Genomic DNA, 23,250 nt, shown 5'->3' on the forward strand with positions numbered 1-23,250 from the left:
CCTCTTTGACTTGTTTGTTAAAGACAAATCTGCCAAGTCCATCTGGGATACTCTAAAAAAGAAGTATGGAGTGGATGATGTTGAAATCAAGAATTATGTCGTTGAAGAATGGTTAAAGTTCCAAATAACTGACGATAAGCCCATCATGTACCAATTACATGTCCATGAAAGGCTTGTCTCTGACATCCTAGTTGAAGGGATGAAAATGTACAAGATTCTCTAGGCGAATGTGTTGGTCGAAAAACTACCCAAGTCATAGTATAACTATTGAAACATTTTAAAGCATAAAAATCAAGATATGTCTTTGGAAGAGCTTATTTGCCACATGAAAATTGAGAAAGTAAGTCATCGTAAAGATAAGGATTATGTTCCTATAAATGAATTATATTTTAAGGCTAATCTCGTGGAATCTTCCTCTGGTGCAAATCATAACAGGTTCAAGAATTCTTCTAACCTGAATAAGAAAAGTAACTCCCAACCAAAGAATGCAATCAACTTTAAAACGTTGGGAACCAAACATAAGTCAAACAACCCAAGGAGTTGCTTCATATGTGGACAGCTAGGACACAAAGCATACCAATGCTTTCGCAGCTCTGATCACCACAAACATAATAATCAAAATGAAAATAAAGCACAACTAAACTTAATCAAGAATCTAGACAAGATGATTGTTGTTGTGATCTCTTAGGTCAATTTGGTGAAAAATCACACTAAGTGGGTAGTAGACACTAACACTTCTAAACATTTATGTGCAATAGAGAAATGTTCACCGAGTTTGGAGATGTAGATAAAGGTGACTAAGTATACATGAAAAACTCCAAAAGTTCAGCAGCACTCGGTAAAAGAAAAATCTTACTTAAACTTACTTCTAGAAAAACTCTAGCTCTACATAATGTTTTGTATGTTACTACGCTACGTAGAAATATATTATTAGTGTTTCACTCTTGAATAAGGAAGAAATTAAATTAGTAATTGAATTTTATAAGCTTATATTATCTCCTAATGGTGATTATGTGGGAAATGGCATTTATGTGGGGGCTCTTTATGATTGAAACTATGACTAATGTTATGAATAAGATATCTACTTATACTTATACTGTTGACACTTATCTAGATTAGGTCATATGAACATTTATTCTTTAAAAAATTAAAACGAATGAGCATGCTTCCTAATCTAGATAAAAATAAATTTAATAAATGAGAAAGTATGCGTTGAAGAAAACCATGTAAAACTTATTTTCAAATATGTTACTTTTAGACAAATTGAATTTTAAAGTTAGTTCATTCAAATTTAGCAGACTTTAGAAATACAAATAGTAAAGGTGGAAAACTATTATCACTTTTGTTGATGATTTATACTCCTGCATGATTATTTGATATTTGAATTTAGAGATATAATATTCTTTGAAAATGTTTTCCCTCTTAAAAAACAGTAACAGTGACTTGAAATTAGATGAAAATATTTCTTCTTCTAGGATAACTTCTAGAGATGATCAAAATGATGATGAACTTAGAATGAGTAAAAGACAAAATGTAGTGACCAGTTTCGAACTTGAATTTCTTACTTATTTCATAATTGATATTGATGATTTGGACTCAATTAATGATTATATAATTAAGGCATTTTTAATAGACGAAGATCAAAAAATGTGATGAAACAATAAGGCAAGACTAGTCATAAAAGACTTTTCTCAAAAGTTTAGGATTAACTTTTTTATACATATTCTCATACTACTAAAATCTCCATCATTCGTGCTTTATTTACTTTAGCGTTCATTCATAACTTGTTGATACATCAGATGGATATGAAGACAACCTTTTTAATGGTGATTTAGATGAGAAGATTTACATGAAGTATCCTTCAGGATTCATGGCACTTGAAAAGGAAAATAAAGTTTGTAGACTAAAAAATCCTTATATGATCTCAAACCAAAACAATGGTATGATAAATTTCATAAACTATTCTAAGTTATGATTTTATAGTTAATGGTGTTGATGCATGTTTATATTCTAAAATGTTTCGATTTGAATGTGTTATCATAAGTTTGTATGTAGATGATTTATTGATGTTTAGTATACACCTAAAAATCATTAAAGAGACTAAATATTTTTATCCACTAAATTTGAAATGACTTATTTCAGAGAATTTGATATAATTTTAAGGGTAACAATGACTAAATCAAATAAGGAATACTTGTTAAAACAATCTCATTATATAGAAAAAGTTTTGAAAAAAAAAGTTTAACAATTTTGATGTAATCCCTGTTAGTACCCTTTATGATCCAAGCATTCAACTAAAAAAGAATAAATGTAATAATGTCTCATAATCTGAATATGAAAAGATTATTAGAAGTCTAATGTTCATAATGAACTATGCTTGACCTGATATTGTCCAATCCTAGTAGTGAGCATTGAAATGCTCTTAGTCGTTTACTTAGATACCTTAAAGGTAAAATAAATTATAAACTTAAATTCGTAGGATACTCTGTAGTCCTTGAATGATATTGTGATGTAAATTGGGTAACTGACAATGATGAAGTTTCACTAATGAGTATATTTTACATTAGGTGGAACATATATTTCTTGGAAGTCTACAAAACAAACATGTATTGCTCGCTCCACCATGGAATTAGAATTCATTTCTCTTGATTTAGTTGGACAAGAGGTCAAGTGACTTAAGAATCTTCTTGCAAATATTCCTTTAGGGGAAAGACCTACACCTCAAGTGTTATTATTATGCGACTCACAAGCTGCAATTTACGTCACTAATAATTAATCTTACAATGGTAAAAAGAGACACATCAAGATAAGACACAAATTTGTGAGACATATTATACGTGAAATATGAAAGGAACCTTGCTGATCCCTTAACTAAAGGGTTTTATAGGAAAATGGTTCTTGATTTATCGAGGGGATGAGACTTAAGCCCATTGGATGATTAATTCATATCGTACACTTTTACCTATCCCTACGGCGTATCGTGTACACTTGAGAGGTTGAGTTATTTGGGTGGTCCCATTGAGACAGACTTGATGGATACACTGATTTATAAGGTTGAGTTTTATAATCTTAATAAGTTCATAGCCTAAGTTTGTGGGTGGTCCTAGTGAGACATACTTAATGAATAAGTCGAATTTATAAATGAGATGTTGAGTTTAATAAAAGTTCATAATGATTTTATATCCCTAATTTGGGTGGTTTATAGTGAGATAGCCTTGATGAAATCACCTATAAAAGTGTGAACAAGTAGCCACCTTCTATGAAAGACTTTGGGTCGTCTTTCTTGAGCACTTAAGAGCATCCCGAGGCATTATTTGAAAAAATGTTTGAACTATCGTGGAACTCAAATAGATTTGAGGTTAGTCTTATGCTATGAGTTAACCATGATCTTAACAAATTCAAGATTTATTCACTTGTTAAAGAGAATAATGACTTATTTCACTATGTATTAGTTCAAATCTTACAGATACTAGTGCTTAAGCAACTAATTTTATCTTTTCTTTTAATCCTTTTATAGATTTCTACTTCTTTGCATTAGTGGGAATGTTGGTTATATATATATATATATATATATATATATATATATATATAATAATGATGATGATGATGATGATAATGATGATGATGAAAATAAAGTTGTTTACTTGAATTTTAAATTTTAAATTAATTAAAATTTAAATGTTAAAATGATGTGAGAAATTAAGTTTTTTTGTTAATTTTTCTCTTTACTTTTTTACCTAAATATTTTCATTTTTTTAGCTATAGAAAAAAGCTCTCTCCTTGATTTTCAACTGATTCGTTTCTCCTTTCTCCTTTTATATTTTCTCTCTTTACAAAGCATAGTTAAGTTTTTTTTTTTGCGATAGAATTTACTTCGGATAAAATATTTTTCTTTATTTCGGAAAAGAGCAACATAATTTCAAGTTCCACTTTCTTATTTCGAGTGCAAGAAATTTGAAAGACTGTGTTAACATTGGGGACAACGTCTTTTTTAGAGATTTCATAAATCTGAACTAAATTACTTCTAAGACAATAACTATACGATACAATAAAATTATATTTATTTTGAAGCAAATTCTTTCTTCAACAAATACATCTAAAGCTATTTCAGATTCACAAGCATTAATCTAAATATTAAATTGTTAGTCTAAATCGTAAAAATAACATAATTATAAGAAATTAATTACATATCCACAAAACAAATCTGACTTTATTCTAAGTTCACTGAAAACTTATCCAACTATATAGAAGCAAACAATACATTATTATTTTAATCAGAAAATTAACCAATTAGATCCTAATGTGAATGGATGTCACACCCCAATTTGTGGGGTTAGATTTTTTAGTTGAATTTGGGGGTTTAAAGTATCAAACTAATTTTAATGTTGGATTAACTAGAAATGTTGAGAGGAATTAAGGGACTTTATGTGTAAATTTACCCCTCTTTGGGTTTAAGGGATTCTAGAATTCATGTGAATTCTCCCTGTTTTGTCTGATGTGAACTTTATTATTATATTCATTTACTATTTGTCATTATGAATTTTTTTCCTCCGTTGCTTGTCCTGCAATTCAAAATCAATTATCTTCAAAATTTTCCAATTCTTGAGGCTAAGCATTTGGATAGGGTTGGTTTCAAAACCATATTCAATCCATTTACATAAACGAGAATCTTTGTGAGACGAGCAAGAATTCTTGGACTTGGTTGAGTTGTGTACAAAATGTCGTTTCTGATCATGCTCGGATCTCCACTTCCAAAGAGCCTCCTCAATAGTCACCTTGCCCTTGTTTTATTGTTCAATGCTTCTTCCAAGTCCTTGTTACTGGTTTTGATTTCCTCCGTGTCCTCATCTACTTTCTTCAAGATTTCTATTTTGGAAACATTTGGTTCATCAACCAATTTGATCTTATTAGAAAGTTCCCCGGCATTTTGAGCCTTGCACATTAAGGCATTCTACTCTTTGAAGCCTTTTTCACATGAAGGCTCGTTGAACTCTCCAATTACGAAAGATTTTTGATCTCTGCAAAAGCCACATCTTCTGCAGTTTCCTTCATTTTCTTGGCAGCGAGTAACCTAATCTTTTGCTCAATCTGTAACCAAACGACCAAGGAATAACATTCAGACATAAAGAATCAACAAGAAATTAAATACAAAAGTTCATGGGGGTAAGTCTTTTGATTCCCGATGATTCTGATGTTGGTTGGAAGATCCGGGCGGTGGGAAGAGTAGTATGGTAGTGAGGATCAACATATTGTAAACATGGCTTCATCATACGGTTGTTGACGGCGAGTGAAAGCCTTTATTTCCAGAAAGTTAAATATTTTTTGGTAGATCCACGACCATCCATGGAGTTTCTCGATGAACAGAGGACAAATTCATGGAGAGGAGACCAAGGCACTTCGAAAAGTGTAACTTGGGTCTTGGTTGGCGACCGTCGACAATGGCTGGCACAGTGGTCACCGACGTTTGAGTAATGGCCGATGAAGCTTATTTGTCTACCTACAAAGCTTTCGGTTGGGTAGAATTTAGAAGAAATAAAATAAATTGGGAAATAAAGATTGGTTCATGCGCATGTGGTTTTGGAGATTTTTAACAAAATGAGAATGAGAAAATTTCAAGATAAGTCATCCAACTTTGGTAAAAGCTTAAGCTTGTTTTATAACTTCCAAATTGTTATGATTATGCCATAATTGTTTCAAATTTTACTTCAAAGGTCACGAGGTTTTTGGAAAGGGAGATGGTCAAATCATAGTTTCAATCTTCCATTTTCGGTATTATTCTGATTTTGTACTCCGATTTTAATATTCAGCTTAGTTTTGATAGTTTAGATTAGTTCGTTTTGCCAAATTCGCACCTGATAAGTCTTTTTTCCATGTTTTACCTTCGGATTCAAGTTAGTTTCTCAATTAAGTTTAGTTTATGACGTAAATTATGTTGCTTGTATATGATGAATCATTAGACGTTGAATTCAAGTTCGAGGGAGATCGAATGGAGTTTAATTGGTTGACCGGTATGACACATAAATCGAGGTAATACATTACTACATGTTTTATGCTTTATGGAACATGTTGGTATCGGTTTCTTTGTGGATGTGTATAATTGGTCACATGTATGTAGTGATCACTTCCTAAATTCAATCTTAATATTATAAAAAGTCGGTAACCGAATATGACTTATATGGCTCGCTTAAGAAAAAGGAAGATCAATCAGAAAAATAAATGATTTGACTCTAAGATTCGTGAAGTTTGATAAATTTTCTTTAAAAGGTTAAACACCGGGATTAACTGGATATGGAATTACTGAAAAGAGCAAAATGAGATAAAATTATGAAAATATCCTTTTAATAGAATAAGACCAAGACTTCTCCATATGGGGAATCATAACTCTGAAAGGATAACTTGACTAATTATCAGAAAAACTGTATTTTATCGACTTTAAAGTAATTAGTGAAATATCCTCGAACTTCGTAATATCGGTAATAACCTGCAATGATCAAATGAACAAAATACTATGAGCGCTAAAGAACTAGAATTCATCCAAGCCTAAATTATCGAAAGTATGCCACTGACATATTTGAATGAAATGGCGATGATACGCTTAAGGTGTTAAGCACAATAGATGGTTATGTTATGGAGACGACTTGAGAACTCACATCTTGAAACACTTAAGCTCTAGAATCATTAAATTAAATTTTAGATATATATTGGAATTATAAAATTACCCTTGAAGTGTAAAATGACCAAAATGACCCTAAAATGTAAAATGACCTAAAGTACCTCTAAACCTTAGAATAACTAATACCCTTAACTCTGAAATGAACAAATCAACCTCGAATACTAAATGACCTAAGTAACCTCAATGACTTAGGATTAAGTGAGTGACTTGGATATATCTGGAAACACTGATGAGCTTACATGATGTACTGTCCCCATGGGTTGTGAACCATGAATCAAGTATGTTGACATTTTCCTAAAAGTGTTGTAACGTGAGAATAAAATAAATATAATTGGAATATTTATTCGTCTCCTTAAAATCTATTCAACGATGATTCTGAAGGTGATCAATGGGTAAGAATTATTGGTATTAAAGAGTAAATATCTTGGAAGGGCATTAAATGGACCGTTTGACGTGGATTAGTTTTGGGAGTTGTTCAGCTTGAGTTATTTCGATAATCGATATATTGACACAGATTGTAAATATCATGAACCTTCATTTCTCCCTTATCTGTTCAAATCACTCCGATTATATCTGATCACACAAGTAACTCAGATGCAAGGACACTGAATACCCCATTTGGTTCATTAGACTTAAAATCATGATAATTCAATATAAAATTCAGAATACCCAGATTGTTTGAGTAATAGAATCACTCTCCATAAATATGAATCTAGAATTTATTCAGTATAGATGTTCCTGAACACCTTACTGATGCACCTTGATCATAGCAGGATTCTAAAGTATCAACTCTAAATGTTTGATTAGATCCATTAGTAATCGATCACTTTCAATAGGACATTGTTCTTGTAACCTGATCAAATTACATCAGTTTCATGTTTTCCATTGCTGATAAACTACCAAGCACCTTTGAAAAATACTTGGATTCTCTAGTGTGTTCCACATGTACTACATAATGGTGTTATATGTTTTGGAATGAGTTTTAATGAAATTATTGCTTTACTGGTTTATGAACCATGACAACATGGTATGTGTTCTCTGATTACGACTTTAATTGGAAAATATGAATTGTTCCTGATTTCTGGAATCATGGAATTTACCGAGTTATGAACTATGGTTTCCTATTTTCACTGGTTATTACTTGAACTGTTTTATTGGGACATTATCTGGGTAGTCTAGAGTATGGAGGTACAGCTCTGATCAAGCTGGTAAATCCTTACGGACCTAAGGTGACCCTTGGGTAGGCTCTCGGGCCCCAAGGCACTCCCTTGGGTTAATCATGAGACTACTATGGTGTATAGGTGGAGATCAGTTATATGGTTTATTTCATTATCATAATTATGAGATATTACTGGATCACAATCCAGATATTACGGGTTACAGTTAAAACTGATTTTTACTGAATTTTTATATGGGTAGGATTCTGGAGCATGGAGATACATCCCTGATCCAGTTGGTAAATCCTTATGGACCTAAGGATATTCTTGGGTAGGCCCATTGGCCCCAAGGTATACCCTTAGGTTGGCTCCCTTTATTGTGTGCTTAGGGTAAGCCCTTATGGATGCAATTATGGGGAACTTCATAATGGAGTTTGGTTGGAGGGTTCCAATATGATTTTAAAAGATTTATATATTTTCATTGGTTTTGATTGGAACACACTAGACATATTATTCGATCTCCTGGAAACTTGATAGCATGAATGTTTTCTATGAACTGAGATCTTCATGACTTCTACTTGTGAACTACTAGTGGAACCCCAGCTTATTTAGAAAATTTGTATATGTCTGATTCAATAAGAAAATTTTATTTTCTACATTTATATGCATGTCATGTAGCATCATCTGGTAGTATTGTATTACTGAGCTTTCCAAAGATCACTCTATTACTCACCATTTCAGGTTAAAAGAATCGTACATGTACAGCTATCGACTTCAGTAAAGGAGTTCCACCGGTGCTTACGGAGTACGGTGCTTGTAATTAGGGGACATGTATGATGTATTTTATTTTATATCTGAGTCTGAAAATCTGTTTTATTTCTAAATAATGGTAATTTTTTTTACTTTTGTATTTATAAATTGATTTTATGATTTTACATGTTTTAACAAAAATAAATTTAAATTTTTCTGAGATTTTTATAGTGGGTTGCTCCGGTGGCCCTAATGTGACACCCCCGGATCAGACCGGGTCACCCGAATCGGTCTGAGGGGGTTTCATTTAGTGGTATCAGAGATTAGGTTGAGTCAAATTTTTATAGATAGACCGACCGATCGAGTGTCAAAAGATGTTTGGTCAGTACATGCCCCTAGACTACAACCGTACTTTTCTAAGCCAGAACTCCAAGGTCGAGTCCCTCTCTGTAATGAGCTAACCTAAGTTTTTTAACCGTTAGGGCTCGACCTATGCATAAAGGAATATTAGTATTGTTTTTCAAAATTCTGTAAAGTGTCTCTGGAGTAATGTGAGAATTACTCATTCGAGAAATTTTGACCCGACTCTAGAAATGAAATTGAATATGTTATCGCTTTATGAACCTAACCTCATAGCCAAGGTCGAATTGATTCTACAAGGATAATTCTGTTCAAATTCTTTTATTAGGATGAGGGAGAGTTCTGATGAGAATGTATATTCAGCTAGTTAAGGATTAGTAGAGGACTCGTACTTATGTAAAAGCTACCTGAAGATATTAAAGAATTGCTAAAAGCTTCATTTCTAAATTTCTGTGACTTGAGTGAATTTCGTGGACGAAATTCTTTTAAGGGGAGGAGAGTTGTGACACCCCAATTTGTGGGGGTTAGTTTTTTTAGTTGAATTTGGGGTTTAAAGTATCAATATAATTTTAATGTTGGATTAACTAGAAATGTTTAGAGGAATTAAGGGACTTTATGTGTAAATTTACCCCTATTTGGGTTTAAGGGATTCTAGAATTCACGTGATTCTCTATCTTTTGTCTGATGTGAACTTTATTATTGTATTCATTTACTATTTGTCATTGTGAATTTTTTTCCACCGTTGTTTGGCATGCAATTCAAAATCAATTATCTTCAAAATTTTCCAATTTTCAGGCTAAGTATTTGGACAGGGTTGGCTTCAAAACCATATTCAATCCATTTACATAAAACAGAATCTTTGTGAGATGAGCAAGAATTCTTAGACTTGGTAGAGTTGTGTACAGAATGTCGTTTCTGATCATGCTCGGATCTCCACTTCCGAAGAGCCTCCTCAACAGTCACATTGCCCTTGTATGTTGTTCAATGCTTCTTCCAAGGCCATGTTACTGGTTTTGATTTCCTCTGTGTCCTCCTCTACTTTCTTCAAGATTTCTATTTTGGAAACATTCGGTTCATCAACCAATTTGATCTTATTAGAAAGTTCCTCGATGTTTTGAGCCTTGCACATTAAGGCATTCTACTCTTTGAAGCCTTTTTCACATGAAGGCCCATTGAAGTCTCCTCGTATGAAAGATTTTTTATCTCTGCAAAAGCCACATCTTCTGCAGTTTCCTTCATTTTCTTGGCAGCGAGTAACCTCATCTTTTGCTCAACCTGTAACCAAACGACCAAGGAATAACATTTAGACAACAAAAATCAACAAGAAATTAAATACAAAAGTTCATGGGGGTAAGTCTTTTTGATTCCCGATGATTCCGATGTTGGTTGGAAGATCCGTGTCGTGGGAAGAGTAGTATGGTAGTAAGGATCAATATATTATAAACATGGCTTCATCATATGGTTGTTGACGGTGAGTGAAAGACTTTTATTTCCATAAAGCTAAACATTTTTCGGTAGATCCACGACCATCCATGGAGTTTCTCGACGAACAGAGGACAGATTCATGGAGAGGAGACTAAGGTACTTCGAACAATGTAACATGGGTCTTGGTTGGCGACCGTCAACGATGGCCGACTCGATGGTCACCGGCGTTTGAGTAATGGCCAATGAAACTTATTTGTCTTCCTACAGAGCTTTCGGCTGGGAGAATTTAGAACAAATAAAATAAATTGGGAAATAAAGATTGGTTCAGGTGCACGTGGTTTTGGAGATTTTTAACAAAATGAGAATGAGAAAATTTCAAGGTAAGTCATCCAACTTTGGTAAAAGCTTAAGCTTGTTTTATAACTTCCAAATTGTTATGATTATGTCATAGTTGTTTCAAATTTTACTTCAAAGGTCACGTGGTTTTTAGAAAGGGAGATGGTCAAATCATAGTTTCAGTCTTCCATTTTCGGTAATATTCTAATTTTGTCCTCCGATTTTAGTATTCAACTTAGTTTTGATAGTTTAGATTAGTTCGTTTTGCCAAATTCTCACCCGATAAATCGTTTTTCCATGTTTTACCTTCGGATTCAAGTTAGTTTCTCAATTAAGTTCAGTTTCTGACGTAAATTTAGTTGCTTTGTATTTGAGGAATTATTGGATGTTGAATTCAAGTTCGAGGGTGATCAAATGGAGTTTAAATGGTCGACCGGTATGGCACAAAAATTTAGGCATTACATTACTACTTGTTTTATGCTTTGTGGAACATGTTGGTACTGGTTTCTACGTGGATGTGTATAATTGGTCACATGTATGTAGTGATCACTTCCTAAACTCGATCCTAATATTATAAAAAAGTCGGTAACCGAATATGACTTATATGACTCGCTTAAGAAAAAGGAAGATCAATCAGAAAAATAAATGATTTGACTTTAAGATTTGTGAAGTTTGATAAATTTTCTTTAAAAGGTTAAACACCGGGATTAACTAGATTTGGAATTACTGAAAAGAGAAAAATGAGATCAAATTACGAAAATGTCCTTGTAATGGAATAAGACCAAGACTTCTCCAGATGGAGAATCATAACTCTGAAAGGATAACTTGACTAATTATCAGAAAAACTGCATTTTATCGACTTTAAAGTAATTACTGAAATATCCTCGAACTTCGTAATATCGGTAATAACCTGCAATGATCAAAGGAACAAAATACTATGAGCGCTAAAGAACTAGAATTCATCCAAGCCTAAATTATCGAAAGTATGCCACTGACATATTTGAATGAAATGGCGATGATACGCTTAAGGTGTTAAGCACAATAGATGGTTACATTATGGAGACGACTTGAGAACTCACATCTTGAAACACTTAAGCTCTAGAATCATTAAATTAAATTTCGGATATATACTGGAATTATAAAATTACCCTTGAAGTGTAAAATGACCAAAATGGCCCTAAAATGTAAAATGACCTAAAGTACCTCTAAACCTTAGAATAACTAATACCCTTAACTCTGAAATGAACAAATCAACCTCGAATACTAAATGACCTAAGTAACTTCAATGACTTAGGATTAAGTGAGTGACTTGGATATATCTGGAAACACTGATGAGCTTACATGATGTACTGTCCCCATGGGTTGTGAACCATGAATCAAGTATGTTGTCATTTTCCTGATAGTGTTGTAACGTGAGAATGAAATAAATACCATTGGAATATTTATTCGTCTCCTTAAAATCTATTCAACGATGATTCTGAAGGTGATCAACGGGCAAGAATTATTGGTATTAAAGAGTAAATATCTTGGAAGGGCATTAAATGGACCGTTCGACGTGGATTAGTTCTGGGAGTTGTTCAGCTTCAGTTATTTCGATAATCCGTTATATCGACACAGATTGTAAATATCCTGAACCTTCATTTCTCCCTTATCAGTTCAAATCACTCTGATTATATCTTATCAAACAAGTAACTCAGATGCAAGGACACTGAATACCTCATTTGGTTCATTGGACTTAAAATCCTGACAATTCAATATAAAATCCTGAATACCCCATATTGTTTGAGTAATAGAATCACTCTCCATAAATATGATTCTAGAATTTATTCAGTATAAAGGTTCCTGAACACATTCCTAATGCATCTGGATCATAGCAAGATTCTAAAGTATCAACTCTAAAGTATCAACTCTAGTGTGTTCCACATGTACTACATGACAGTTTTATATGTTTTGAAATGAGTTTTAATGAAATTATTTTTTTACTAGTTTATGAACCATGACAACATGGTATGTGTTCTATGATTACGACTTTCACTGGAAAATATGAATTGTTCATCATTTATGGAATCATGGAATTTACTGAGTTATGAACTATGGTTTCCTATTTTCACTGGTTGTTACTTGAACTGTTTTATTGGGACATTATCTGAGTAGTCTGGAGTATGGAGGTACAAATCTGATCAAGATGGTAAATCCTTACGGACCTAAGGTGACCCTTGGGTAGGCTCTCAGGCCCCAAGGCACTCCCTTGGGTTAATCATAGGACTACTATGGTGTATAGGTGGAGATCAGTTATATGGTTTATTTCATTATCACAGTTATGAGATATTACTGGATCATGATCCAGATATTACTGGTTACGGTTAAAACTGATTTCTACTGGATTTTTATATAGGTAGGATTTTGGAGTATGGAGGTACAGTCCTGATCCAGCTGGTAAATCCTTACGGACCTAAGGATACTCTTGGGAGGCCCATAGGCCCCAAGGTATACCCTTAGGTTGGGTCCCTTTGTTGTGTGCTTAGCCCTTATGGATGCAGTTCTGGGGAACTGCATAATGGAGTTTGGTTGGAGAGTTCCAATATGATTTTAAAAGATTTATATATTTTCACTGGTTTTTATTGGAACACACTAGACATCCTATTCAATCTCCTAAAAACTTGATACCATGAATGTTTCCTATGAACTGAGATCTTCATGACTTATACTCGTGAACTACCAGTGGAACCCCAGCTTATCCCGAAAATTAGTATACGTCTGATTCAATAAGAAAAATTTATTATTCTACATCTATCTGCATGCCATGTATCATCACCTGGTAGTATTGTATTACAGAGCTTTTCAAAGCTCACTCTGTTACTCACCATTTCAGGTTAAAAGAATCGTACTTGTGCAGCTATCAACTTAAGTAAAGGAGTTTCACCGGAATTGCTTACGGAGTATGGTGCATGTGATTAGGGGGTATGTATGCTGTATTTTGTTTTATATCCGAGTCTGAAAATATGTTTTATTTCTGAATACTGCATTTTTTTACTTTTGTATTTATAAATTGATTTTATGTTTTTACATGTTTTAACCCAAAAAAATGAAATTTTTCTGAGATTTTTACGGTAGGTTGCTCCGGTGGCCCTAATGTGAAACCCCGGATCGGATTGGGTCACCCGCATCGGTCAAAGGGGGTTACAATGGAGTTGTTCCTAATTAGGGTTTGAAATGAGTCAAGTTTGAGTATTATTAAGTTTAACTCGACTCGAAAAGTATAAAATTGAGCTTGACTCAAATTAAAAAGTCACAAGCTTAAAATTATCAAACTCGACTCGTACTCAAAATGTCATCTGTCATGTTATCAATCATATGGACTGTCACGTCAGCACCGTGTATTGCAATGTCAGTACAATGAACTCTCACGTCAATACCATAACGGTCAACGACGAAAAATATTGGTCAAAGGGTCATATTAGATTTGTTTTCTGAGTTGGAAGATCAAATTGAAAGAGAAAATAATATGAGGGCTACGTTAGTTTTTTATCAAAAGTAAAAGGACCTCTAATGCATTTTTATCTTTTTATTTTTACTTTGGAAAATACATTAAAAGACAAAAGTCCGAATAAAACTGTTGAAAGTCCCATCCAAGTAGTCTGACAGGTCCGACACATAAACATCGGATAGATTTCTCCGCATCCAAACACCCCCAAAAACAAAGAAAGCAAAAGAAATTTCCAAACTCAAACCTGTTTCTTTCTTCTCTATCCTTTTTGATCGGTGGAACAAGTAGATGGTCAGCTCAGCTTGATCCTCCTCATCATCAATTGATGGACGGTCGTGATGAAGATGCTGCTGTACCTCTGGCTTCTGAAGTCTCGTGCTCGATTTGCCTCGATTTAGTCTCTGATACGGGCGCCAGATCCTGGGATAAGCTTCAATGTGGCCATCAATTCCATCTAGATATTTTTCATTTTTTTCCTTAATTATTCTGGTTTTTTGGGTAAAAAGTTATTTTTCAAGTTCTTTGTTTTTATCAGTGAAATTGTTATGATAGAAGTCTAGCTGGATAATCTTATTCATGTTGATATACGGATTCTTTGACATTCAAGTGGATCTGTAACCTTTAAGGCATGCGTATCTTAAGTTTGCCTGGTAAACTAAGGGATGAAGAACAAGGTGGTTTTTAGATGAAGTACACTTCATGCATTGCCCTTTTCAGCTTGAACCATGCTTTTTCTGTGTTGCTTTGTGCCATGTTGTTTTTTGTTCGACATATGCCTTCATTCTGTCATTATTGGTTTGGATGATTTCCTGCTTATGAAGGGGGCTATGCAATGCCCGAATTGCCGGAAGGTTGAAAAAGGTCTGTGGCTGTATGCAAATGGCTCCTCTCGATCACTTCTTGAGCTAACCATGGAGGAATGGACTCTTGAGGAGGATTATTATGATCCAGTTTATTCTTAAATAGTATATAATGAATTCCTATATTTTCTGTCTCGGGGTATCGTTGTTTATAATTATGTTAAAAGCACTAGCTTCTTTTTTAACTTGATGTGATATTATGTTTTCAAAATCTTGACATGTGCCTAATGATGCCTCAAATCATAGTCTTTTAGTTCGATATAGATTATGACGACATATGATATATGTCATCCTTATGCTACAGTTTTCATAGAAAGAAAAGTTCAAAAAATTCGGTGTTCGATTTTCTTCTTTCTGTTTATTTCCATTACAGAACTTGTTATATGGGTGCAACATGTTTTTCTCCTTTGAATCCTCTTTTTTTTCAGCAACTAAAAGTGTTGGCAATTCTTTTTCGCAATGTGGTCATGTGATACCCTTTTGATCACACTTAGTACCTTTTTTTTAGCAGCAGTTTAGAGCTCAATGGTGTCCATTTGCCGGATTCACAAGAGTTGGGTCATCACCTGAGTAAGCTATATCTCTCTTTTGATGGTGTTGATTTCATTTTGACATTTCTTGGGGGTACTTTGACTGTGAAACTGTTAAAACTATGTTCTTTGAATTTTTAGTTGTTTAATGCTGAAACAAAATTCTTCACAACAATTTAACTACGTCGTTGGAATAGTATTCTCTGATATTGGCAATTTTTTTACCCAGTTTATTCTTTTCTTGGACTTTATTTCTTTGGTATTCGAGCTTTTTTACAACCAAGATGATAACAGCCTCCTCACTCTCAGAGTAAGTTTCTTGTTGAAGTTTTTCTCTCGAACTACTTTGAGGAATTAGACTGACCAGGTTAAAGCAATTCCAACTTCTGTTGAATTGGTTAAGTTGCAGAAAATTGCTTATTTCTTTATTGCCATCCATTCTTTGGAACATGTTACATTTTTAAAACCCCTCCGATTCTTAAAAGCAAGGGACTTGCATCTACTTTTATCTGAGAAATCTTATGCAGATACATTTTCCTTGGCAGATAAAGTCATTCAAAGGAATGATAATGTAAAGAAATATCGCTTGACAATCTCTCATTTTCCCTGTTCGCGTTAATAGAACTGTAAGAGGAGAGAGACAGTTTTATAACCTTGTTGGTTGTTTACTGAAAAATATCCGGGAGTTCCTTTAATAAAAACGTCACTGCTCTCTGACATGATGCTTTATTATATCTTTCAGGGAAGTTGAATCTCCATCATTACATGTAAGTTTTTCTATGATTACTGTTACTCACTTCATCCCCATTCTCTGGTGACTCAATGAGGCAACAACTATGTGACTCAAACATGAAAATCCTTCTCGACGTAGAACATGAAATATATGGACACCATACTATATTTGCTGAACACGCTGCTTCTTCATCTGTGGCTTGTTCATATGTTGGATCACTTTCATCATCCACTACAAGAAATAGTGATAGCGTTGATGATCCCAACTTTAATCTCCATTGGAACACCCTCACTGGACACAATGAGATATTCATTCTCTATGCTTTGCCCACCATTAGAATCCAACATCATAGTTGGGGCCTCCATTCTCCAAATTTCCCTGTATCCAATAGCCATATCAGCAATACTGATCCTACTTCTCTTCCAGCTGCAGCTCTGAGATCTTCTAATGCTGAACTTGATGCTGCAACTAGACCCAGCTCATTTTGGCATCATTCTCCCTTTGAACATGGGTAAGTGCCATGCCAGCTGAGATAAGCTTGGTTATATATCTGATGTTATCGTCAGCTATTATTGAAACATGACAAACAAAATTATGTTGCCAAAATACCCAACATGATTGGAAAAACTTGCCTGATTTTCTTTTATCGGAAATGTTGTTGACCATTGGAACACTAAATAGTTGTTTACTTTTCATAGGTCCAGTTCTAGAGGTGGGAGTTCGTTCGTCTCTTCAGTTTTTGATCGTTACCCGGGCGGTGGTGCTCATATGCATGACAGAATCTGGCCATCGCTTGCCTACTATCGACATCAACATCGTTTCCATCAACAGCGCTTCAATCGGCCTGGCGTGCCTGCTCCCGTAGTTCCTGGTGTAAGAGGTATGGCCCCAATGACCCCAGCAGTCCCCCAACCTGATCAAATCGGTGGCTTCTATGTCTATCCTTAATCAGGCTCATCAGGACAATGCAGAAAGCTCTTATCCAAATAATTACATTGCTTTTGAAAGAGAGTGATTACCTCATTTCTGAACCGTTACAAGAGTCTCCTAGCACTGGTTCTGGTAACCGGTCTGGCATCAACCTTTTGATTGGTTGTAAATGCATTTCAGTTGGTCTGTCACGTGTTTGTTTCAAAGGATTGCTCCGACTTTAGACTGGCATGAAAAGTAAACTACAAGAACCGCTAAACTTAATCAAATTTTGTAAATTATGGTAGAATTTGGCCGCGAGGCAGACCACGAGATCCATAAATACTTGATTTGGATTGCAGCTAATGCTTTAATTCCTTCTCTTGTTACGTCCTGATGTAGTGATCTACCACTTATCTATGTTTAAATTTCTCGTGTGGATAAAAAAGAACTGCCTTATAATGCACACTGGATTTTAGAAAATAAGATAAATGGTTAGTGCACTAAAGGGGAACGACATATCACGTGTTCAATTCAATACCTTAGTCTTTCTGAAAATGTACTCACAATGTTTGTGGAACATGGGAAGACATTTTTTATAGAGTTTGTGAACTTCATTGGCAACGCATCAGTTAGTAAAAGATTTCTTAATACACACAAACCTACATACATATTAGAAAAGTCAAAATCTGTGGATCTTTTACAACAATTTTAAAAAAAATCAGGAGGAAATCACAAAGCAGAAAGTAAAAAAGCAAGAAGATAGACCAACTGGACGAAACCTCATCATGATCCTCTTGTAATGGACGTTATCTCTTGCTAGGCGAGCACCTTCTCATGTAAATAAACACAGCTAATTATACAATTTTCATGTCATTTTAATGAGAATATGGAAGTTGTATCCTTCCACTTTACCAAATCATTATTAATCTTCTTCATCATCTTCCTCGCTTTCTTCTATATCTTGCTCATTATCCGTAGGGATGGGCATGGGTCGGGTTTTGGGTCCACCCGACTCGACCCGAGAACAAAGGAGCCTCCACCCGAGACCCAACCCGACCCGAGAACAAGGAAGCCTCCACCCGAGACCCAAGCCGACCCGACCAAAAAAAAAAGTTCACCTGACCCGAACCCGACCCGATATATAACTTAGAAATCTGACTCGACCCGAAATAATAATAAAAATATTATTTTTATTCAATAAAAACAATGACTTAATTGAAAAAATTTATATATAGAGGGGTATTATTGTAATTATTCCTAAATATATAAGGTAAAATTATATATTTTTCGGGTCGGGTATTTTTCACCTTAAACCCGACCCGATCCAAACATCACACTTAAAAAAACCCGGCCAGAGCCGACTCCAAATTTTTTTTAAAAGATCGGGTCGGTCGAAACCAGTCGGGTTTAGGTCCCATGCCCATCTCTAATTATCCTCCCCTTCGTTATCTTTATCACTACCTTCCATTTCGTCATCGTTCTCACCATCTTCCTTTTCATTACCCTCCTCACTGCCTGCCTTTCTCTTATTGCCACCATTTCCTGATAAATAGAGAATAGTTTATAAAATGATAGATGAAGAATGTTACTGTATAGGGCGGATTAACTTATAATCTGAAATATCTCAGTGACTAATCTAGCATGCAGAAGAAAAGGTTAGACTTCCTATTTCTTTTGTGGGTTAACAGATTTTTCTTAGTACTTATGATAAAACTTGCTAAGATGGATGAACATACCATATTCACCAAACATAACTTCCCCAGAACATAGTCCACCCTCGATTTTAGTGATTTGGAGAGTCATTCTAGGTCCAATTTCTTGAAGCTTGACAGCACTTTTTGTTGAAGTGCGATTAACTCAACTAAGATCACTAGTCAGAGTAACTGTTGCTGCTTCCTCGTCTGCTTCACTTTCTGATCCATAACCCGCTCTTCATATAACAAATCAAAGGTGTGAGTAGAACTAAACAAATTGCAAAGAGTATACCATTCATGAGGACAGTACTATAAATATGTATAGCTCATAATGATACTCAGTGATGAAATCGTTCACATCTTGAAGATTCCTAAGATTAGGTACTTGATGGTTCTGCACTAATTTATGAATTCTACGGGAGACACCAACAGGCTGTAGTGTGATAGAATAATGTCGAAAATCAATAAGCTTTGTGTCTTTATTGTAATTAAGCAACACGATTCTCTGGCAAGATGAAAGTTTAACCTGAGATATTCATGTTGAGACAAAGTTACAAAGGGAAGTAGAAAAGAAGTGAAGTCAGGTCGGATACTAAAATTTAAACTGTCCAACCAAGCACTCACGGAGTTGATATCAATATCTGGAAAGATGTTCTTAAACATCGTAGTCGTGAGCTTTAAATGTTCATCTCCTGCTGCAAAGCCAGATAGAACAATCTGCCCAAGATATATTCAAAATTAATACTACAAAGTGCCATATACAACTTGAACTTGAGACATAAACTTGAATGATTTGAGCAAAATTTTTAAGCCAAAACTAAGGTTTCCTCCTCTCCCTTGTTATGCTTCAATGCAAAAAACACACCAGCATTTGGCTTATAACAGCCCCACATATTTCTAACGTAAAAAAGGTTCTACAAGCAGCTAAGAAATACAATAACAGAAGAAGTTCCATTAGAACTGACCAAAGGAGGATTTTTAAAACATCGTGAGGGCGCAATTGAGATTGAGCGATATCAACAGACAACGAATACTCGTGTATTTTAAATGTAAGAGTAGGACCTTGAGGAGTCTTTGCAATGCAACCCTAAGGAAAGGTGAAGACGAAGTTTCAGTTTTGGACAGAATGAGGAAATGGGTTACACCCATTGGCCCTGCAACATTCAAAAAGTCTTTCAATTTGTTCCTTTTCTTCTCCTGCAACAATTAAATAACAACAAAGACCCAAAAAAAACTTATAAAACAACAAATTTTCAGTTTCTAAAGAAAGATAAAAAAAAGAGAAAGAAAGAATTACCTTGGCTTGAGACTGAGAGCAGTATAAGGAAGCATAAACCTTCTCAAGTCCATTTGAAGTTGCATAAGCGGACCGGGAAGCTTCCCTCTCGAAAACACAAAACTCTTTGAGATTTTATTCCCTGTGATATGGTCCACAATTGATTGTTGTTGCTGGTTCTTTCTCGCAATGAGCTTCACGAAAACCTTCTTCTTTCTCTGTTTTGTTTTAAAAAATTCAGTTATAAGAACATGATTAAACCAAGCCAACCTAAAAACAAGCCCTAAAATTGAACAAAAATAATGCCGAAATTCATAGTTCGTTACTATAGTTCTCAATTTCAATAGAATCAAACAGCTAAAAATATGGGAGCAAGCTATTACTTACGTTACTGAAACGAACCATGACTCAGAAGAGGACACAGATGACACAACCCAATGGAGTCGTCGATTGGAAAGAGAAGCAGGGTTTCAGAGAAGAGAAATTTTCACGAGCATAATAAACTATATTTTATGATAGCGTTAATTGTAACATATCATGAAATTATGATTCTTATTTTAGATTATACCCGTTCAATCACTCGTTTATATCGGGATGGGCCACGTTATCGGTTCTCTATAGCTGTACGTTTGTTAGTCTAATGGGTTTTTAGGTTTTTGTGTTCGCAGTTGATTTTCTTAATCATATTTCTTTGATTTTACGTTTGGTTTCTTGTTCCGTCTGTCCTTGTTTGCGATTTCATTTTATATATTATTGTGATTGGGGATAACCTACGGGGTTTGGTTCATGATGGATATGTCTTCTGTGGGTTGTACTTCGACTGTTTGTGACTTTGGAGATTTGGATTTGAAGATTTTTTCGTCGTCGTTGGGAGCAAATGTTGGTGTTGGGATTGTTCTTCCTGAGTCAGATAGGAGTGAAATCTTTATTTCTTGATCAGTCTTTGAGTTATTTTCCTTCAATTGAACAAGATGAAAATGTTCCGGTGAAGCCTCCTCATGAGGCGTTGCTAGATGGTGTAGGTAGTGAGAGAAGGCTCTATTAATTTTTTTTTTTTGGATAAATATCCTATTCTTAGTGTTTTTTAAAAAACCATGAACAAATTATGGGGGGATAGGCTTCTATTGAGATTAATTTTTTTACGCCTAGCGTGTAAATTTTTAATATTTTTCTAATTGTGTTCAAGACTGGGTGTTAGAGTCTGACCCTTGGAATATTCAACAGAATGCGATTATTTTGAGGAAATGAGTGCCTGGGTGATCCTTTAGGTGCTTAGTCTTGTTTCTGCTCTAGCTTGGTTTAAGCTCTGGCATGCGCCTTTGAAGTTGTACTCTTACCTTGGGCTTGGTTATATTGTATGTGCGATTAGTAGGTCTTTGTATTATGATCGTTCTACTGCAATAAAGCAACAACTTGATTTTGTTAAGATTTGTATTGATACTGAGGGCAAGATTGAGCTTCCTAGTTCTGTCATGGTAGAACTTAGTGAGGGGAATAAGGTTGTTGTTGGCGTGAAGTTAGTGTGGGCTCCTTTATGATGTGATCGTTGTAATATATTTGGTCATTTAGGAGAGCAATGTAAAAATAAGAATGTTGAGGTTAAGTTATCTGATTGTGATATTAGGAGGAATAAACAGATCGTGGATGATCTTTTGGTGGAGGGGGAGTTGCATGTTGTTATTATTGATAATGAGATGGTTTTGACTGATAGGGTTGGCTCAAATGATAGTAATGCTTTTGTTGTTGTTAGACAAATGATTATTTAGGAGGATTTAATCGCATTTATGGGTGATGGGCATGATGCAAAATCTATTGGGTGCTCTGGTGCTTCTATTCAGGGTGATGATGCTGGTCAAGTGAGAAGTCCAAATAAGTTTTCTATTTTGCCTGATGTTCCTAAGATTGTGATTTTCCTCTCAGAAAACTAGGGTTGTTGTGGATAGGGAGGCTAAATTAATGCATTAATTGAAGCCCAAGGATAAGGGGAGATGCAAATAAGAAAAAATATGGTAAGGGTCGTTCGAGAGGCGGTGCTTCTCCACTTGACAATAATCTTAACTTGGAATGTAAAAAGTTACAATAGTTTATCAAACATAAATGTACTTGCAATTAGCTAGAAAGTTGGGGATTAAGATGTTATGCTTGCTTGAAACTCATGTTGAGGAGGATAGTGTTACAATTGTTTTTTAAGGGTTGTTTAGTGGTTGGAATGTCATTTCTAACTAGTCTGAGGCTTTCAATGAGAAAATTTGATTTTTTTAGTAGAGTTCTTTGGCAGGTTGAGGAAGTTTGTAAGACTGATCAGCATGTTTCTTGTTTGTTGAAGAATGAGGATCTTCAATTCTTCTTTTATGCTATTTATGCTTGTAATAACAGGGAGGATCAGAGGAGGTTGTGAGGGAGTTTGCTTACTATGAAGTCTTTTTTTTTGTGATAGTCTTAGGCTCTGGCTAAGGATTTTAATAGTGTTAGGTGTCTTCAAGAGAGTTTAGACTTTGATGGTAGTAAAGGTATTATTGGTGCTATGTGATAACTCTATAAAAGAGTTATCATATATGTTCTTTTTTACTTAGGATAAGCTTAGACATAAGCATTATTAAAAGTATAATTAAGAACATTTGTACATATTTTTATATATTTTGCATCATGAGAGTTGATTGGGAAATTAAAATTGATTATTACTGTTGAGTTTTGGTAGACTTATGTTATAACATTACTCTTTGTTTTAGGAGATGCTTTGAAATGACGTTGATTTGATTACGGAGAAAAACTAGCAGCAACTACTGATATCACATACGATTATTCAAATTTTCTGGAATAGGACAACTAACTGGGCAGCTGTCAAATGGTTGTATTTCATTCAATACGTGGAGCGATTTCTTTGGGCGAAGTTTGATTCCTTTAGCCTATAAATAAAGGAGGTCTTCATACCATCAAAGCATCCTATTTTCATCTTTCAATTTTTTCTCCACTATTGAATCATCCGATCAAGCCATGGCTGCCTATGTCCACTGTAAAGCAGTGCTGCAGTTGCTGGGAAGCATTACTACGTAGTAA

At 34.7% G+C, this 23,250-nt stretch overlaps 1 protein-coding gene and 1 pseudogene across 5 annotated transcripts; one reads left to right on the forward strand and one right to left on the reverse strand.

Annotated features, from left to right (window-relative positions):
• Positions 1–14,324: 14,324 nt before the first annotated feature.
• On the forward strand, positions 14,325–17,581 carry LOC120182809 (E3 ubiquitin-protein ligase RFI2-like). 5 transcript variants are annotated; one of them, XR_005521869.1, is made up of 4 exons: positions 14,325–15,153; positions 15,560–16,345; positions 16,450–16,822; positions 17,010–17,581. XR_005521869.1 is itself a non-coding variant. In XM_039187673.1 (4 exons), exons 3-4 carry the CDS (start codon positions 16,401–16,403, stop codon positions 17,257–17,259), a joined length of 672 nt encoding a protein of 223 aa, XP_039043604.1. In that variant the 5' UTR covers positions 14,340–15,153; positions 15,560–16,204; positions 16,321–16,400; the 3' UTR covers positions 17,260–17,581. The 5 variants fall into 5 exon arrangements, 4 of the variants coding, with proteins under 4 accessions (XP_039043604.1, XP_039043603.1, XP_039043606.1 ...); XM_039187673.1 differs by having other exon boundaries at positions 14,340–15,153; positions 15,560–16,204; positions 16,321–16,822; XM_039187672.1 differs by having other exon boundaries at positions 14,340–15,153; positions 15,557–16,822.
• Positions 17,582–18,552: 971 nt separating this feature from the next.
• Positions 18,553–20,328, reverse strand: LOC120183081 (annotated as a pseudogene).
• Positions 20,329–23,250: the final 2,922 nt, after the last annotated feature.

This window comes from Hibiscus syriacus, unplaced genomic scaffold (genome assembly GCF_006381635.1).
Source record: "Hibiscus syriacus cultivar Baekdansim isolate YM2019G1 unplaced genomic scaffold, ASM638163v2 tig00112738_pilon, whole genome shotgun sequence".
Classification (NCBI taxonomy): Eukaryota; Viridiplantae; Streptophyta; class Magnoliopsida; order Malvales; family Malvaceae; genus Hibiscus; species Hibiscus syriacus.